Source organism: Penicillium arizonense (genome assembly GCF_001773325.1).
Source record: "Penicillium arizonense strain CBS 141311 chromosome Unknown PENARI_contig012, whole genome shotgun sequence".
Taxonomy (NCBI): Eukaryota; Fungi; Ascomycota; class Eurotiomycetes; order Eurotiales; family Aspergillaceae; genus Penicillium; species Penicillium arizonense.
Window position 1 is genome coordinate 70,887 of NW_019173289.1, and position 17,519 is coordinate 88,405.

Below are 17,519 nucleotides of genomic sequence, written 5' to 3' on the forward strand. Positions count from 1 at the left end.
TACAATGACACAAGATATTTTCAGATAATGCGTTCTTTGGTCGAAATATCTGGAGATGCTCAAGCCTCGCTGTTTGTTGCTTTATTCTTATCCACGGTAAACAATGAAGACTGCCATTGTATGGCAGATGCCGACAAGGTATTAAGGTCAGCTCATCGCCAGGTTCCGCTTTACTTCAGTATCTTCACAGATTTCTACACTTCATTCAACCGTTTTTATAACAAGATTTCAATCCCAACTTCAACCACTACCAAATTTCCAAGAACAACATCAAACACAATATCAAAGCAAAAGACAAAATGTACAAAAGTATCCAGCCTGCATCTAGCTCGTTCGGCTCCCCGAACCCGGCCAGCCCTTGGCACACTCTGCGACCCCTTATCATATCCTTCACGCAGACCATGAATCCCGCTGTCATAACCGCCATCGAAAGGAGTGAGAGCTGCATCATCTGGGACCTCAAAGCCGTTCGCCATCTGATGCGAGTTCTCAAGTTGTGGGCTCTCAATAATGTCCCAGGTCATGTTATCGGCGCTTTCCTCAAACTGGTATTGTATGGACGCGACTACCACATAAACGAGATGTTAACAAAGATGGTAACGGAAGGCAAGTCAAACATGTATATCGCACGTGAGGTAATGGCTTTCTACCAAATTTGGGATGACAGCTATCGCTTTCCCTTATGGGAGACGCTTGTTGACGATGATGGAGCTGACGAGAACTTGATTGCGCCTGGGCCGGCAATCAAGCAGGGACAGGACCAGAATGTGAGAAGCACCCTAGCAGAAGTGAATGTTGCAAGCTCCGCCGTTGCAGCGGCGGAGCATGCTCGTCGCGTCGCCAAACAAATGATTCTGACGGAATGGCCCTTTTTTGTCTCCGACCTGGACGATGCACAAATAGACGAACTTGCTTACCACCTTAAGAATGGCGAGAAGGGGACCGATTAACGGTTCCACCGAGACACTATAGATGCTTGAGACGCCAGTCTAATTTCCTTATAGAGACAGTTATAGCAGCCCTTGTAGCTTACTCATTTCATAGTGCCGGTCTTATAGGATTCTATTGCATAGGTTTTGCGATGTTTGCTATAGATAAAGCAAAGGGGAAGTAGTCATCTCTAGGAATTGATTCCCACGTCTAGTTTTTGATCGTGTCAATACATGCTCCAAGCACAAATTCATTTCCCCTTCTCCTATTCAAACACCAGATCATAAGAGAATAACTTAACATAAATCTAGACATTGAAAACTCGGTTTATGTGCCGCAGTCTTAGCTTGGTGAAATTAAAGCGACTAGATCGATGCCCTTAGTATTTTTGAAGACGCGTGCACGGCATTTCATCAGAAGTAGATTGTATAAAGCATTTTGTCTAGGTGGGAACAATATCGACATAGTAAGCCCGTGTCAACAATTAGAGTAGAATGTCCAGAGAAAGAAAATTTTACTGAAAGAGAAAGGAACAATGCATTGTTAGACTTGAAAGACTTGAAAGAACCTGAACCTCGTTCTTTGCTCTTTTTGTATTCTCCTTGGTGGAACATTGGGAACTGGACGTATAGTGGAAACCTCCAAGGTATAATAAGTACTTGGAGGAATGCAGACATTAGCCTCTTCAACTACTCAATATTTTTTCCACAAGCAAACAATACCCCTACAAGCAAACTATCAATTGAATTACCACAGTCCAGATTTCGAAACAAAACAAAACACAAAAAAAAAAGACCATGGCCTCCTCAGGTAAGAAAGTCAGATTCATGGATGGATTCCAATCCACCTCTCACACCCCAGGACCGTCCGTATACGAGCCTAGTCAGCTCATCGCCGATGAAACAGAGCCCGAGACGCGTGGCCCGCCAGACTTCAGCCGCCAGAGCCCCAGAGTCCGATGGAATCTCTCAGCATTAATTGCATCCTTCCTATATGACCAGCCTCACGGTGTTATTGTCGGTGTCATTAATGGCACGGACATGATTGTCTGGGATGAAGAAACCACTGAACATCTGAAGGAAATGATAGTTCTGTGGGTTAAACACAAAGTCCCTGGTGATGCAATCGGCGCTTTTCTCATCTACGTCCTATACGACATCGATATTCATCTCGATAACATGCTGACCAAAATGGTGGACGAAGGCTTTTCAAACTTCGACATCGCTTGGAATGTCACAAACGCGCATTGCGGCGATTCGGTGTCGAGCCAGCTGACCATGTATGATGATGAATGTATTCTTGACTCACCTATGGGCCATGTAGAGGAAGAACCGGAGACAGCTTCGCAGGAAGAATCTTCCGCTAGCGTAGGTGAGCGTCCATCTCTATTCGATGGTGTCAGAATCCCCTTTTTGGACACTGATGAGCTGACTGATGAGAAGGTTGAACGGCTCCTGGAGCAGCCAGGAGACACACCCGAGGAGGAGGATTTCCATTCGAGATACCCAATCCCCAAAATCGTTTTAATGACATCCCGGAGTACCCAACTCCCCAGTAGTGCCTCCGAAGATGACCTGAGCCTACCGACGGAGATTCCTGCTGGGATGAAGTCTGCTTCGACACAGACCGACTTTGAGGATGATTTTGAATACCCTATTACATCGTCTGTTATGTACTCTCCCACGGTTTTCCAGCAGGGGAAGGGAAAGGAGCGAAAGCCGCAGGTGACCCGGCCCCCTCCTATTGAGGGATTTAAAGCTGATATTGTGGAGGCAGATGATCTTTCCGACGCATCTCCATCAAAGAAGCCCTCCAAGCCCATGTCGGGATCCTTGTTATACCGCAAAATTCGTACCTGTCTTTCTCCCGCTGGATTCAGAAGGCGGGCAGGTAAGGATGATCTTCGCAAGGAATACTTGAAAGGGGAGGAAAAGTGAACACACTTGAGTATTACCATGCAGTGAGCCTCAGTCTTATTCTTTATACTAATCTTTGCAGTATCGTCTTCCCTTTGTTATGGGCTCTTTGTTGGTCTCATCTGTTGTCTAGATTGGCCCTATAATTTTGATTATCAGTGTTTCATTGAAAACGCTTGCTATACAGTTATTTCATCAATAAAACAAATTTATTATTTGATATCCATAGCCTTTCTATTCAAGTAAAATACGTTGTGTGTAACTCTAAAATTCATAGTTTGGTGGTGATTCAAATTAGAGCCCTCAAGATATACAACGAATTGAAATACCAAACATGTCATACGATCCAATATCACGGAGGTGTATAGAGCAAAGTCGGCACAAAGCAGGCAGTCAACCTTCAAAATATACAATACTTGCAAAAGCAAGCCACAAAACAACCGAAATATAAACAATGGTCTATTGTTCAGACAGGAGAGTAGAAAGTAGTCTTAAATCTTGAAATACAGGTCCAGAAATGCACAGAATGATATAGTGCCATGCCATAAATAGTACAGAGGGGTTTTGGAGAGGGAGAAAAGAAGCAGCAGCCAAATATGCTACTTCTTTTATCCAACAAGATCCAATGCCAGGCGCTGCCTGGATCGGATTGAATTGTAGAGGGGGAGGGTCGGAGGAATATTACATGTTAGTTTGTCGTTTATTTCTTGTGTCTGTCGGCCTGGGCCTTCAGGTACTTGGCGATGAGTTCCTTCCTAGAAGGGAGAAATCAGTTAGTATTGAAAATGTGTTAATAGGATATGGTTGGAAGTAAAACATACTGCATCTGAGGAGGAGCCTTCTCGTAGTGGCTGAACTCCATGGTGTATTCACCCTTGCCCTGGGTGGCAGCGCGCAGGTTAGTACTGAAGCCGAACATGCCATTCAGACTGCAGTCAGCGTAGATAGTGAACTCGTCAACACCAGTCTCGGTGTCGTTAATGGTGGCACCACGCTTGTTCAGCAGACCGATAACATCACCCTGGAACTCGGTAGGGGCGGTAACGACCGTCTTCATGAGAGGCTCCAGGACGGAGGGCTGAGACTCAGCGAAAGCCTTGCGGAACGCCTGCTGGGTGGCGTTCTTGAAGGACATTTCGGAGGAATCAGTCATGTGAGTGGCACCGTCGTTGATGACCATGCGAGTACCAAGTACCTTGTGTCCGATGAGAGGACCCTTGTCACAAGAGAGGTTGAATCCCTTCTCACAAGCGTACAGGAACTTCTCGGAAATGGAACCTCCGACGACTTGCTGCTCGAACTTGTTCTCCTCGAGAGCGCCGGTGGGCTCCATCCATCCCATGACACGGGCGTATTCACCGGGTCCACCGGACTGCTTCTTGAGCAGGTGGTCGAACTCAACGCGGTGGCCGATAGTCTCACGGTAGGCGACCTGGGGCTGGCCAGTCTCGCAGTCGACGCGGTACTCGCGGCGCATTCGCTCGACGTAGATGTCCAGGTGAAGTTCACCCATACCGGAGATAATGGTCTGGTCACTCTCGCTGTCGTAGGTCACGCGGAAAGTAGGATCCTCCCGCTGGAAACGGGCCATGGCCTTGGAGAAGTTGGCGCCGTCCTTGCTCTGCTTGGGCTTGATGGAGAGCGAGATGACGGGCTCGGGGACGAACATGGACGACATGCTGTAGTCGAGCTGTCCGTCGGTGAAGGTATCACCGGAAGCACACTCAATACCGAACACGGCACAGATCTCACCAGCACCGATCTCGCTGACTTCCTCCATCTCGTTGGAGTGCATGCGGACGATACGGGGAACCTTGACCTTCTTGTTGTTACGGGCGTTGAAAACGTTGGAGCCCTTGCGGAGAGTACCCTGGTACACACGGATGTAGGTCAATTGACCGAAGTTGCTCTCTTCCAGCTTGAAGGCGAGACCGACGAAGGGAAGTGAGTTGTAGGGAACAAGCTTGACGGAGGCTTCGCCACGCTTCTGGTCAAGAGCCAAGTTCTCGACCTCCGAAGGGTTGGGAAGGAAATCAATAACACCGTCCAGCATAGGCTGAACAGACTTGTTGGCGAGAGCGGAACCCATGAAGACAGGAGTGAACTTCAGTCCAATGGTAGAGCGACGGATAGCAGCTCTGATCTGATCCTCGCTGGGAGTGATCTCGTCCAAGAACATTTCAGCAATCTCATCGTCGACATCGGCTAGAGTCTCGATGAGCATACTGCGGCGTTCCTCGGCCAAAGCCTTGACCTTCTCGGGAATTTCGTCCTTCTCCATGATCTCCTCACCACTGGAACCAACGTTGTAAAGAGCCTTCATGCGAATCAGATCCACGACACCCTCGAACTCGTCCTCGGTACCAATGGGAACCTGTACGGCAGCAGCAGGAATCTTGAGCTTAGTGTTGATCTGGTCAACCGCCTTGAAGGGGTTGGCACCCATGCGGTCCATCTTGTTGACGAAAGAAATACGGGGAACGTTGTAGCGGCGCATCTGGCGATCGACGGTAATCGTTTGGGACTGGACACCGGAGACAGCACACAGAATCATGACGGCACCGTCCAGAACGCGCAGCGCTCTCTCGACCTCGATGGTGAAATCAATATGGCCGGGGGTATCGATCAGGTTGAGGTGGTACTTGTGGTCAACGCCCTCCTTATCCTTCTTGACCCAGTCACAGAAAGTAGCGGCGGACTGAATGGTGATACCCTTCTCACGCTCCAGATCCATGGAATCCATCTTGGCACCGACGCTGTCACGCCCGCGGACCTCGTGGATAGCCTTGATACGACCAGTGTAGAAAAGGACTCGCTCGGTACAGGTGGTCTTGCCGCTGTCGATATGGGCCTACGCAAATACATTTCATTAGACACGATCCAGGAGCGAGTTGGGGGCAATCAGGGTATGATGTACCGCAATACCGATGTTACGGCACTTGTCAAGACGAGCGGCCTCGACCGGATCAAGATTGTCAATAATGGCGGCTTGGGACAGGCCATCCGGGTTGGCCTTAGCAGCCTCGAGACTAACAACAAAAACATTAGAAGCGGCAATAGGATGCGAAACAGATAGACTCACACTGCAGACGCAGCAGCAGAAGCATTGCGTCGCTGGTCCCATTGTCCCAACTTCGACTGATAAGCCGGCGCGACAGCGGCGGACCGGAATGCGGCTGTGGAAGCGCACCGCTGGCGCAGGAGAGTCTGAGGCTGGAAACGGGCCGATCTGGTCAAGCCAGACACCGCACGGGATTGTAACCGTGCAAGAGAAGGAGACCGCATCTTGATGATCCGCTCACACCGGAATTGATAAGGACAACGCGGATTGAACATTCTGTTGTCTCCCCGAAAAAAAAGTTCGGGGAAGCCAGGAACGCATCACGTGATGATTTTCATCGGCCCATCAGAGCCGATAGATTATTGTAGGGAGTATGGAGTATAAACAGTTATTAGGACTGAAAATGACTTTGGAGGTTTAACAAGCAGTTTTATACAACGACGCCTTACAATGCAGTGAATCGGCATATCACAAGGCATATAAAAGGCTAGAAAGTCACGGGAACCTAGACTGGAGATCATTTGATTCGAAATGGAGCATGAGGATCCGATATTCCTGAGCGTAACACTAATATACAAGAAAAGACAAAGGCGCCGTGATATCCAACCACTGTCTGGTTTTGAAACAAGAATGCAAGAGCATGCCGCCGATCCCAAGTTCCGAGGTGACAAACCGTGTATATATGCATCTAGAAGACGATCTACTCATGAATAGTCTGTCTGAATGCTCTAATGTTTTGCGAATGTCTCAGAGTATTCGAGTAAAGGCACCCACGGAAGGAGGAGGCGATGCATGGTATTGGGAAAAACGCAATAAGGAAATTGATCTATTTTCCTTGCCGTTGCTTGTGCTTGGGGTTCTTCGAGCTAGAAGAGAGAATAATGTATTAGATCCCGGTACTTTCAAACGGAGTGTCCAATGGCGCAGGGTAAGCACTCACCAGATGATGTAGACACGACCTTTACGATGGACGGGCTATTGGACGTAGTTAGCACCAGTCAATCCAGTTCCAACTCTCCAAATCATTGCAGAACGACATAACACGCAGACTCAAATCATACCTTGCAACCATCACAAAGTCTCTTAACAGAGGAACGAGTCTTCATCCCGCGAACCTGCTCAATCTGACGAGCAGACGCAACCCCCACAGCAACGGCATTGCTAGCCTGTGCTTGTCCGCGAAGTTTCGTCAAGCCATTCCGGATCATGTGCGAGAATGGCCGTAATGAAGCGGTTCTGTAGGAGACAGAGGGGAGGATTTGGCGGAGGGCACCGGAGGAGGCACCGATGACGGTGCGGAGGGAGAACATGGCGGCCGGTTTGGGAATGTCCGAAAGAGGCGAGTAATTGGAGACGAAGCCTCAATTCTCCTAGGAAGAACAGGAGGAATTGAAACGGGGCGAATATCGATGTTTTGGCTCCGAAGGTTCTTGCCGTGATCGCAAAGGTTGGCCGGAGGTTCTGTATTGCCGATCGGCCGAGACGTGCGCTGTGATTGGTGGGACTCAACTACAGGCTTAGCAGAACATAAAAAGGATAAGCGTTTGGCTATTGGAGATTATTGCATGAGTTCCATAAAAAATAGACATATTTTCGATATTTGTACGTCTGCAATAAATGAAAAAACCGGAAGACAATGTGACCTATGATACAGAGGGTCTATCTATATACCAAACGCCAAACTAGATGGACCTCGAATCCGCTTAAACCAATAAGAATGTATGCACATGCATGTCCTCGTTATCCACACTGCACACTTCCACGACACTCCAAGTTATAATGAGCTTATTGAGCACGCAAGAAGGTCTTATAGGTAGGGGAGTCGGTCTGCTCGCTAAAGGGATAACCCAGCTCGTGGAGGAAGTGCTCGAGGTCATCCTTCTCGGAAGGAGGGCACTGGATACCAGCAAGGACCTTGCCAACATCGCCGCCATAGTTGCGGTAGTGGAACAGAGAGATGTTTTGGTTGGGGCGGAGGGTACGAAGGAACTTGGCCAGAGCACCTGGGCGCTCGGGGAACTCGAACATGAAGATGCGCTCATGGGCGACTTGAGAGCGGCCGCCGACAAGGAAGCGCAGGTGACGCTTGGCAAGCTCGTCGTCACTGAGGTCACGGCAGCTCATGCCGCCTCTCTCCAGCTCCTCCATGATCTTGGCCAGGTCGTTGCGGCCAGTGGTGGCAGAAAGGGAGATACCCATCAGCACATCGGCCGAGTCTTCACGGGCATAGCGGTAGTTGAAGGCCGTCACAGCATGGGGCAGAACAACCTCAACAAGCTTGGCGAACGCACCGGGAGTCTCGGGGATCTGGACGCTCAGGAGTGCCTCCTTCTTCTCGCCAAGGGCAGCGCGTTCAGCAACAAAGCGGAGACGATCAAAGTCCATGTTCGCACCCGATGTAATGGCAATCAGCTCGCGGTTGGCGTCAGGGCTGGGGTTCTTCGCAATGTATTTCTTAAGACCGGCAAGGGCGAGAGCACCGGCAGGCTCGACGATAGAGCGAGTATCCTCGAAGGCGTCCTTGATGGCTGCGCAAGTCTCATCGGTAGTCACCTGGATGATATCGTCGATGACCTCGCGGCTGATACGCCAGGTCTCCTCGCCAACAGATTTGACAGCGGCACCGTCTGCAAAGAGGCCAACCTCCTTGAGGAAAACGCGGCTACCGGAATCCAGTGACCGGGCCATGGCGTTAGCATCCTGAGCCTCGACACCGATAACCTTGACCTGTGGAGCGATGCGCTTGAGATAGACGCCAATACCAGCAATGAGACCACCTCCACCGACAGCACAGAAGACAGCTTCCAGCTTATCCAGGTTCGCTTGGCGCAGAAGCTCCATGCCAATAGTACCTTGACCAGCAATGACATAGGGGTCATCGAACGGCGGGATGTTAGTCAGACCGTGCTGCTTCTCCAACCGGTGAGCCTCATCCTTGGCGGCATCAAAGTCGTTTCCGTGCAGAACGACACTTCCTCCCAAGCGGGCAACGTTCAAGTGTTTGATGGCGGGGGTGCCGGAGGGCATGACAATAGTAGCGGGGATTCTTAGCTTGCGGGCAGAAAACGCAACGCCCTGCGCATGGTTTCCTAGAAGCAAGTGAGCACATGTCCATTGACAAGAACCATCGACTGGATATATACTAACCTGCGGAGCAAGCAATAACACCCTTCCACCGCTGCTCATGGTTCAAATGAGCCATCTTGTTGTATGCGCCGCGGAGCTTGAAGCTGAACACGGGGAGCAGATCCTCCCGCTTGAGAAGGATCCGGCTTTCCAGCCGGTTGCTCATGTTGACCGCATGAGTGAGAGGGGTCTCTTCAATAACATCGTAAACTCGTGACGTCAAAATCAACCGGAGATACTGGATCGCGGGGTCAAAAAGTTAGAATTCAAAAGCCAGCAGAGAGTAAGAGACAAGGGACAAGCTATAGCTTACATCTGGGTAGCCATTGGGCAGCAGGAAGGCCTCCGGGATGCCCCAGTTGGGAGGTACGCCGGGAACCCTTTGCGAGTGTTCGTTCGGGGGCGTCGCAATGGCGGTATATTCAGTGAAAGCCAGGCCACTCATCTTGGGAGTGACCGGAGTCGCAACGCCAGTAGAAGTGTCGTCAGACATGACGATTTCAGACAATTCCAACCGAAATTGAATAATGAGAAATCACGGGGAATTGTAAAGTCGGAAGTTTCTCAACATGACTCTTTTTTCTAGGGAGGCGGACCGTGATCGGAGATGTTATGTAAGCCTTGGTGGAAGCCCTAAATATTGGCCTGCTGAGCTTTGTATGTGGGAAATTGGCTCTTTAATCTGGATTGGATGAATTGAATAGACTTGTTTGCCCTATTGGTTCAACTGCAGCTTCTTTGCTTCTTCCATGGCTGCGTGAACGAAGAGTAGGTATACTGGCAATGCAAGCTGGTACAGTGCCCAGGTGGCGGTCAACACAAGACAGCACATATAGGGCCGATCCAATTGATGTACTGTATCTGTTTTGGGCTGTTATAGGAACTGGATAGCTTTCTCTGTTTAGACTAACCTGACAAATACGTAAGTAGAAGCTTCGTTAGTAGACCAAGTAAGTATAACTTAAGTTATTGCCCTGCGAGTGCATTAAGTTACATAACCCGATATTTGAAAACTTATGTCATTGGAGTCATGTCATTGACACTTTGCAACCTGCAACCATCTGTCAACTTTACCTCAATCTCGAGCACTCTAATCAATTATCGAAGGCCGTGTTTTGGGATAAAGTCGCCCTCCGACTTCAAACTCCGACCCCCCCGACTTGGAAAACTCCGCATCCCGACAACGCGATTCGACTCCGCACAACTCCCCGAACCACTCCAAACCATACACCATGAGTCGCGAGCCCGTGCCCTCGTCTTTTGACGATAACTTGTATGTTCCATACCAATCCGCCGTCGTCCCCAAGCCGCATCTACCAATGCCACGGGGAATACCAAGGGCAAGAATAATCAGCTAACACCACCCCCAACAGCCAATTCACAGAAGAAACCGGCGTCCAGAAATTCACCCGCCGTCTCAAAGAAGAACCTCTTGTCCCATTAGGTATACAACGCCCTAAAACCCAATACTACGATCCCCCACCAAGCTCCGACAAGGCACTAACACACCCCTCACTACAGGATGTGCGGCAACATGCTACGCCCTCTACCGTGCCTACCGCTCCATGAAATCTGGCGATTCAGTCGAAATGAACCGCATGTTCCGCGCCCGTATTTACGCGCAAGCCTTCACACTAGTCGCCCTCGTCGCCGGAGGAATGTACTTCAAATCAGAGCGCCAGCAGCGTCGAGAATTCGAAAAGGCTGTGGAAGACCGCAAGAAGCAAGAGAAGCGTGATGCCTGGTTACACGAGCTGGAGGTTCGTGATAAGGAGGATCGCGCGTGGAGGGAGCGTCATGCTGCTATTGAAGCTGCGGCTAAGGAAGCTGGTAAGCACGTGTCGCGTGATGGGCCTGATGCGGCGCGGTCGGCGATTGAGCCTGCGGATCAGAAGTCTGTTGGTGTGCTGGATGCTGTCCGGGCTCTTGTTGGGAAATGATGGGTGGGATATTGATTTGTATGATAGGTAGGGAGTATATTGGTTTTTGCCTTGTTTTGTATATATGCATCGAAATTCTCCATTCGTGTGGATCTTCCGACTAACTTGTATGGATGGGTCATCACTGTAATTGTTGTACCTGGGCGTGTGCCTGTTCTTGGATGTAAGCATTAATATCCGGTTAGCTACCCTGTCATCTGCACGTCGCCAATGACGGCGAATCCGAAGATCGACAAGCCGAGGTTGGAATTTGATCCACGCTAAACAAGCTCGAACTAGCACTCAAATGTAAACCATCTCCTTGGCAGGAAATCCTTTCAGATCCAGAAAAAGTAGGACTCTGGTGTGATCAGCGCCGAAGTTTCGGTTCGGCCGAGGTCTTCATGTGAGATCGACAGTCTAGCGGCAACCCAACATCTGATTCCGAGTCGGATCGGATTTGCCGTGTAAGATGGATGTGATGTTGGCATGACATTTTCTATTGAATGGGCATTGAACTCTTCATAGACGAAAAGAATGCGTGAAAAGGGAAGCTGATATGGTCAGGCGTATACATGTATAAGGCGGGGAAGTTGATCAAGCCCTAATTCGGACAGCCTCACATTCAGGTCTATTGAAAGAACCTGCATTAGACTTTTCACTGCACCGGATTCCAGGCTCCGATAATCCGTCTGCTTCTGATCATTTGCTGCATGTTTCTTCCCGGCCATGACGTGTGGGACACTAACTAGTGGCCTTGTGGGCCGTCTCTCATCAGTATAAAAGCCCATGTCAATCCCCTAATAGTGTAGCTCTTCCCTTTTTTGAACTTTAACACCAAGAATCTGCCAAAAAGGCCCGATATCCTCGACTATATAACCAAAAATCATCTGTCCCAAGCCACCAAAATGCTGTCCTGGGTCTATCCACTACGAATCATCCAGGTCATCCTGTCCCTAGCAACAATCGGCCTGAGCGCATATGGTACGTCCATCGATATATAATAACCACCAAAGAAGCAACACCTGACGAAACCCAGTCATTGCTTCCCTCTACGATGAATGGTCCTTCTCAAACGTCGTCTACTATATGCTCTTCAACGGCTGCTGGACAACAGCAATCGCGGTCCCCTACCTAGGCCTCGCACCAATCGCCTTCCCCCGCATCTCACACGAGATCGTCATTCCCCTCGTTGAAATCTTGACCGGCGGTCTCTGGCTCAGTGGCTGGATTGCGTTGGCTGCTATGATCCCCTCACCGGGTGTGTGCAAGTGGGCTAGCTGCCATGCCCTGCAGGCTTTGATTGTGGTTGCTGCTGTGCAATGGTAAGATTATTAACCCTATCTTTGGAGCTGTTGATTTCTCAGGGGATGAAGTGTCTGACGTTATGGTTATAGGGCTACATTCGCTGTTACGAATACCTTCGCTATTCTTGACCTCGTGAACTCGCGCCGTAACGCGAAGGACCATCATGAGGGAGCGACTCCGGCGCCGGAGACTTCGACTGTTAATGGTGATTCGGCTGTTTAATCGGTTTTAGGTTCATGATATGAATATGGTTGTTATTTGCCAACGGCACTGAACGTCTTATGTTTTGAACCATGAGGCCCTGGCTGTTATGAAGTTACGCGTTTTGGGTTTAACTTTTTGGTGCAACGATATCCCGGGTCGGTTTGATGAACATAGACCTTGACATACATATGGGCTATGCTGTTATTTTTACTGCTGTTGTTTAATTCCCTTTTATACAGGGGCTAATAATGCCAGAGATGATCTGGTCATGTATCTACCTAATGTTTATATGATAACTTAACATTCCTTCTAATATTTCAGTTATGCTAAATTCAAGAATTGATAAACCTGAGCAGAGATTTCATGGCTATTCGCCAGATTTAAAATGCAGAATCGCGTTTTTTAGAAGTAATTTTATGTCTTCATGTCCTATACCTTCATAGCTTTGATCTTCACGATTTCACGCCTCACGTCTTTATATCTTATGTCATAGGTCTCCACATTTCACGTCTTCATGTCTTCACGTCTTCACAATTTAACGACGTCATATAAAGCTGCATCTCTAGAGCATTTCACTCTCGCGTCTTCCCCTCTACACATTTCACGCATTACTCTTAACGCATGTACAACAGCGTCTTTCACCATATCAAGAAATATAGTGAAGCGTAAAATATAGATCCGATACATTGAACCCTAAGCATGTAACAAAAAATTGTTAATTTCACAAAGCCAGAACAACCAGCTAAATCATATCGCTAAACAAAAAAAAAAATTTCAATTCTAACAAGTCATAACCCGAATGGTATCCAAATCCTAAGACCGCAACTCATTAAAAAATGTAAAGAGCATGCATCAAAAGTTGCAAAATAATAATATACAATCACCATCATCCGAGGTCCATCCCATCCAATTGACTTGTCGTTTTTATCGGACCGCTCTGTCCACTTTCAGTCATTTGTTCATGGAATCCCAAGACCTCACCATACCTAGCAAAATAGATTATGATTAATAGGCTGGCCAGTAGGTAGAAAGGAGTGATTTTCCATATCTCGGGACTCACATAATAGTCTTCCAAATATCTGCTGGGAGGTTTGCTTCGAGAAATGACCAGTCGAATGATTCTGTTGCAACCGGTTCGTCGTTTGGGTCGTGGTATGGCGATAGATATGGGGATTCGACGGCTTGGACGGCTGTTATGCGTATATTCGGGTCGAATTGGAGCATTTTGTCGATTAAGTCGACAGCTGGATTAGATGGGTTAGCATTTTGGGCTCTTGATTACAGGCGAAATATAGGGAGGGTTGACGTACCATCTGGGTTCGCCTTGGGTATGAGTTGCGACATCGGCTTGCGTTCTCGTTTCGGTAGAGATTTGATGAAATTCAACGTCTGGGAAGAGATATTAGCAAGCTCTCTTTCGAGCATGATCCCTGTAGCAAGGAACAAGCCGACTCACGTTTTCACTTGTAATATTGGCAATCACCTCTTCAGGTGGACTCCCAAGCAAATCGGTAATAACACAAAACTGATTTATATGATTCTTCCCAGGGAATAGAGGCTCTCCCATAAGTAACTCGGCAAAGATGCAGCCGGCACTCCAGATATCAACTTTTTCGTTATATTTCCGCCATGTAAGCATGATTTCCGGTGCGCGGTAGTATCTCGTCGAAACGTAGCCAGTCATATTGTGTTCTTGGACTCGGGCAAGGCCGAAATCACATATTTTCAGGTCGCAGTTCTCGTTTATCAGGATGTTGCTTGGTTTCAGATCTCGGTGGACGACGCCCGCTGAATGGAGGTATTTTAGGCCGCGCTGAAACATCAATTATTAGTGTCTGGATTCCATTAATGCAATTTTGGTCACCAACCATTATCTGGTACATGAAGTATTGCGCGAATTGGTCTTCGACCTTTTTGGCTTTCAATATTGTGTTGAGGTCCGTTGCCATTAACTCTGTGACGAGGTATCTAGTATAGTTAGTATAAACTGTCGATGCACCTATGCAGTGGGAGCTTCGTACATGTCTTCAGATGGTGAAATGAAGATGTCGGTAAGGTTGATAATCTGGTCCTCGATTAGAACCGCTCCAATAGTAGGCTCCAAGCACTCACATTTTCATGATGCAATTGTCTCAGCAACTTGATCTCTCGAAACATATGTCTTGCAATGTGGTCTGTCTTGAATGGTTCTGCGAGCTTCTTCACGGCGACAGTCTGATGACGTATCTGGTCCCTAGCGGAGCTGTATGAAGAATAGGGAAATCAGTTCCCGCCGTTCGCAACGTGATACCAAGAGAACAATACCAGACAAGTCCAGACACGCCAAGGCCAATAGGCTTCCAGTCTGTGTAGCTATTTCGTAGAATCTTAGTATCCTAGCCCCAAGGACGCCTCTTACAGGCTGGGGTAAGTCTAACCGTTGAGTAGTCTCGAATATAGTGCCCATTACTGTTTTTTGGGAAAATTGCACCATCCCCTCCCCAGGGGGAGGCGTCAATTGAGCGGTAGGCATCATCTGAGCTGATTGGCATTCAAAGAAGTAAATAATTGCAGGGATTCCTATAGTACAGGCAAACAGCGAATCAGTTCATAAAAATGGCCTCGAGTATGACAACCCAAGGTAAGAATCGACATGGAAGCGTAAATCAAGAGAAAGAACCCAAGGACCAAGAGAAAATAGAAACAATGGGGTAGTTGTACCTAACAAAACGCCAGCGCGTGATGTAGTCAGGCCGTGGCGACCTTGGCGGGATGCGGTGACATCAGCGGCTGTGGATCGTGGACGCTAGCGATCATCGAATGCTCGTGCATGTTCCACCCTTCAAGCCCTATTCACGCCCTATTCCCTTTCTACCGCTCAGGCCACTCCTCAGATTGGCGGGCGGCTTTTGGGCTTGTCTTTGTGGACGGAATTCTTATGCGTGTTCACCTCTAGGGTGAAGTCTCCCAAAGCCCCTTTGGTCAATGGCTTCTGCAGCTTAACCGCCTAGCTATGTTGTGTGATCATATTACTGGGCGTCGCATCTGGAGACACGTCTCATCGTCATGGGAACATTCTTCCGCTTTTCCCGCCTTCTCTTTTGGAATTCTCCAGAATCCCCCCCCCGGGAATGACTCTTCAGGAAGCTAGCATGCGGATCTTCCGGAAAACTTATCCGTGTGCGTAAAACATTGTTGCTATTCATATATTCGTGCAAGTAGTTAATAAGTCGTCGAAGGCGTAATTGAGTTTTTTGTGAGCTCTCACAGCTCGTAAATTAGTATACAGGAAGCCCAACGCTAAAATCACCAACGCCATACTACCAGTATCAGAGTGCCCCAATTTTACCCCCTAGGTATACAGATTCTCCGCATCAATAAAATTCTCAAATATCGAATCATTGGTCCCGTTCGCGTCGTATGGTACGAGTTCATCGGCGACATTGGGTAACACAGTCCAGTCACCCCCAGGATAAGCGCCGGGGTCGATCATGTTATTATTCGCATCATCCACCGCGACCGATTCATCCGAGTATGACCCGTTCGAGAAAGTCGGCGACATGCTGGATTCTTGCATAGGTTGGTTGTCGAGGACGGTTTGGGTCATTCGGGCCAGTTGGAGGTTGATCTGGTGGTCTTTGCACTGGGCGTGTTGGAAGATGATGTTTTTCAGATCCCAGACTTCTTCCTTGAGAACGTTCAACTGGGCCAGGAGGAGTTCTTTCTTTTCTGTTTCGTCGCTGAGGCGACGCTCAATTTGTTTATGTTCGCGCTTCTTTCTTTCGCGGCATTTGTTGGCGGCGATGCGGTTGCGTTCGAGGTGCTTGGCGCGATCGGGGCCGACGGAGCTGTTTCGTCGTGCAGATCTCATGTTGGGAGGGGTTTATTGTTCGTTTTGGGTTTTAGGCAACGAGGGGTTGCAGGTGGTATATGTAAGTAAGAGGTATGGATTAGGGTGGACTAGATAGAGCAGTGGAAAATCTCAAGAGCTATTAAATATCCCCCCCTCTTCTCTTCCGGCCACCCAGCACTATATAGAAAAGTGGTCTGGACCAGAATCAATGACGTAGAGTAAACCAGGATCCGGGCAAGCTTCAACTGCAACCTGTTCGAACGGTTTCCGGCTTTGCCGACCAATCACTATGGCGGAACAAGGGAGCTTCAGGTCCCACCCGCAGTAGTCAGAGAAACAAGGATAGAGTATGTGGGGAAGACAGGTGGCGAAGGGTGCTCCTATCTTGTCTAGATTCATGTGAAGGAACTGAAACTAACTGTTATAATTTAGTCCTGACATCATATTGGGGGTTTCAAGCTCCTTATTCCGTTAACAACACACGCGTCGGCCTAAACCTGCTTCAAAACTGGGGTCCCTTGCAGACAAGACAGACAGACGTGGAACCAATCGCTATATTTTTCCTTCATTTGCCTTGGGATCTACCTAGATTTCAACACTTTATTTTGGTGGCTTGTACCTTTGCTCTAGAGTCTAGACGTTTCCCCGCTCTCTGCCGATCGGCTAACTACTGTACAACTAGTCCAGCAATGGACAAAGCGCTAGGTTGGTCTGATTTCCTTCTAGCTTGATTCTTATTTACTGGATTTTAAAATCTACTAGTACCTTGATAGCCTAGTTCTCCCTGTATGCATCGGGTACGAGCTGAACATGATCAAACTAGAGCCATGTAACTTAGGTCATATCGCCCAAGATAACTGGAGCCAGACTTGATCCGGCACTTGGCATTGCTCCTTAGATTGCTAGACGGGCCGTGCCACTCGTGTCTGCAGTTGGAATGCTCGCCTTTATCATTAATATTGGCATTCCAAGGATGACAGACAAACCGTGCCTTGGAAGAACAGCTGTTAATTAATTTAGCCATCAGCAACATAAGAGTCCTCGGCAGGATAACGTTATCTCTGCAAGTCCAAGTGTACATATGGCGATCCGCCGAGACTTTCCGCCTATCAACGCGCTGTATCAACTGAATCGCACCACAAGCCCATGCATTCAATACTCTCATAAGGATATAGCTAGAACCTCAAAGTATGTGAAATTTCTTCTTGGTATTCGAACATATT

The 17,519-nt window shown here is 48.4% G+C and overlaps 9 protein-coding genes across 9 annotated transcripts; 4 read left to right on the plus strand and 5 right to left on the minus strand.

The window, feature by feature from the left end:
* Positions 1-299: 299 nt before the first annotated feature.
* PENARI_c012G09978 (uncharacterized protein) lies at positions 300-950 on the plus strand (the record flags this gene model as incomplete). Its single annotated transcript, XM_022633027.1, has 1 exon — positions 300-950. The coding sequence occupies one exon, from the start codon at positions 300-302 to the stop codon at positions 948-950; it is 651 nt and encodes a 216-aa protein (XP_022487139.1).
* A 777-nt stretch (positions 951-1,727) lies between these two features.
* Positions 1,728-2,867, plus strand: PENARI_c012G01230 (uncharacterized protein; the record flags this gene model as incomplete). The annotated part of the gene is made up of 1 exon (XM_022632803.1): positions 1,728-2,867. One exon carries the CDS (start codon positions 1,728-1,730, stop codon positions 2,865-2,867), a length of 1,140 nt encoding a protein of 379 aa, XP_022487279.1.
* A 679-nt stretch (positions 2,868-3,546) lies between these two features.
* On the minus strand, positions 3,547-6,131 carry PENARI_c012G05435 (elongation factor G; the record flags this gene model as incomplete). The annotated part of the gene is made up of 4 exons (XM_022632909.1): positions 3,547-3,601; positions 3,668-5,697; positions 5,764-5,875; positions 5,929-6,131. The coding sequence occupies 4 exons, from the start codon at positions 6,129-6,131 to the stop codon at positions 3,547-3,549; spliced, it is 2,400 nt and encodes a 799-aa protein (XP_022487200.1).
* A 602-nt stretch (positions 6,132-6,733) lies between these two features.
* On the minus strand, positions 6,734-7,217 carry PENARI_c012G01378 (50S ribosomal protein L36; the record flags this gene model as incomplete). Its single annotated transcript, XM_022632807.1, has 3 exons — positions 6,734-6,773; positions 6,848-6,882; positions 6,969-7,217. The coding sequence occupies 3 exons, from the start codon at positions 7,215-7,217 to the stop codon at positions 6,734-6,736; spliced, it is 324 nt and encodes a 107-aa protein (XP_022487305.1).
* Positions 7,218-7,692: 475 nt separating this feature from the next.
* Positions 7,693-9,526, minus strand: PENARI_c012G08641 (threonine dehydratase, biosynthetic; the record flags this gene model as incomplete). The annotated part of the gene is made up of 3 exons (XM_022632994.1): positions 7,693-8,996; positions 9,055-9,271; positions 9,347-9,526. The coding sequence occupies 3 exons, from the start codon at positions 9,524-9,526 to the stop codon at positions 7,693-7,695; spliced, it is 1,701 nt and encodes a 566-aa protein (XP_022487106.1).
* Positions 9,527-10,265: 739 nt separating this feature from the next.
* Positions 10,266-10,973, plus strand: rcf1 (respiratory supercomplex assembly factor RCF1; the record flags this gene model as incomplete). The annotated part of the gene is made up of 3 exons (XM_022633054.1): positions 10,266-10,306; positions 10,407-10,477; positions 10,555-10,973. 3 exons carry the CDS (start codon positions 10,266-10,268, stop codon positions 10,971-10,973), a joined length of 531 nt encoding a protein of 176 aa, XP_022487303.1.
* An 887-nt stretch (positions 10,974-11,860) lies between these two features.
* Positions 11,861-12,482, plus strand: PENARI_c012G07973 (MARVEL domain-containing protein; the record flags this gene model as incomplete). The annotated part of the gene is made up of 3 exons (XM_022632977.1): positions 11,861-11,936; positions 11,992-12,277; positions 12,350-12,482. 3 exons carry the CDS (start codon positions 11,861-11,863, stop codon positions 12,480-12,482), a joined length of 495 nt encoding a protein of 164 aa, XP_022487147.1.
* A 1,038-nt stretch (positions 12,483-13,520) lies between these two features.
* Positions 13,521-14,910, minus strand: PENARI_c012G04388 (uncharacterized protein; the record flags this gene model as incomplete). The annotated part of the gene is made up of 8 exons (XM_022632887.1): positions 13,521-13,708; positions 13,775-13,853; positions 13,921-14,277; positions 14,333-14,432; positions 14,486-14,529; positions 14,577-14,706; positions 14,769-14,816; positions 14,882-14,910. The coding sequence occupies 8 exons, from the start codon at positions 14,908-14,910 to the stop codon at positions 13,521-13,523; spliced, it is 975 nt and encodes a 324-aa protein (XP_022487129.1).
* Positions 14,911-15,795: 885 nt separating this feature from the next.
* On the minus strand, positions 15,796-16,314 carry PENARI_c012G06061 (bZIP transcription factor; the record flags this gene model as incomplete). Its single annotated transcript, XM_022632922.1, has 1 exon — positions 15,796-16,314. One exon carries the CDS (start codon positions 16,312-16,314, stop codon positions 15,796-15,798), a length of 519 nt encoding a protein of 172 aa, XP_022487207.1.
* Positions 16,315-17,519: the final 1,205 nt, after the last annotated feature.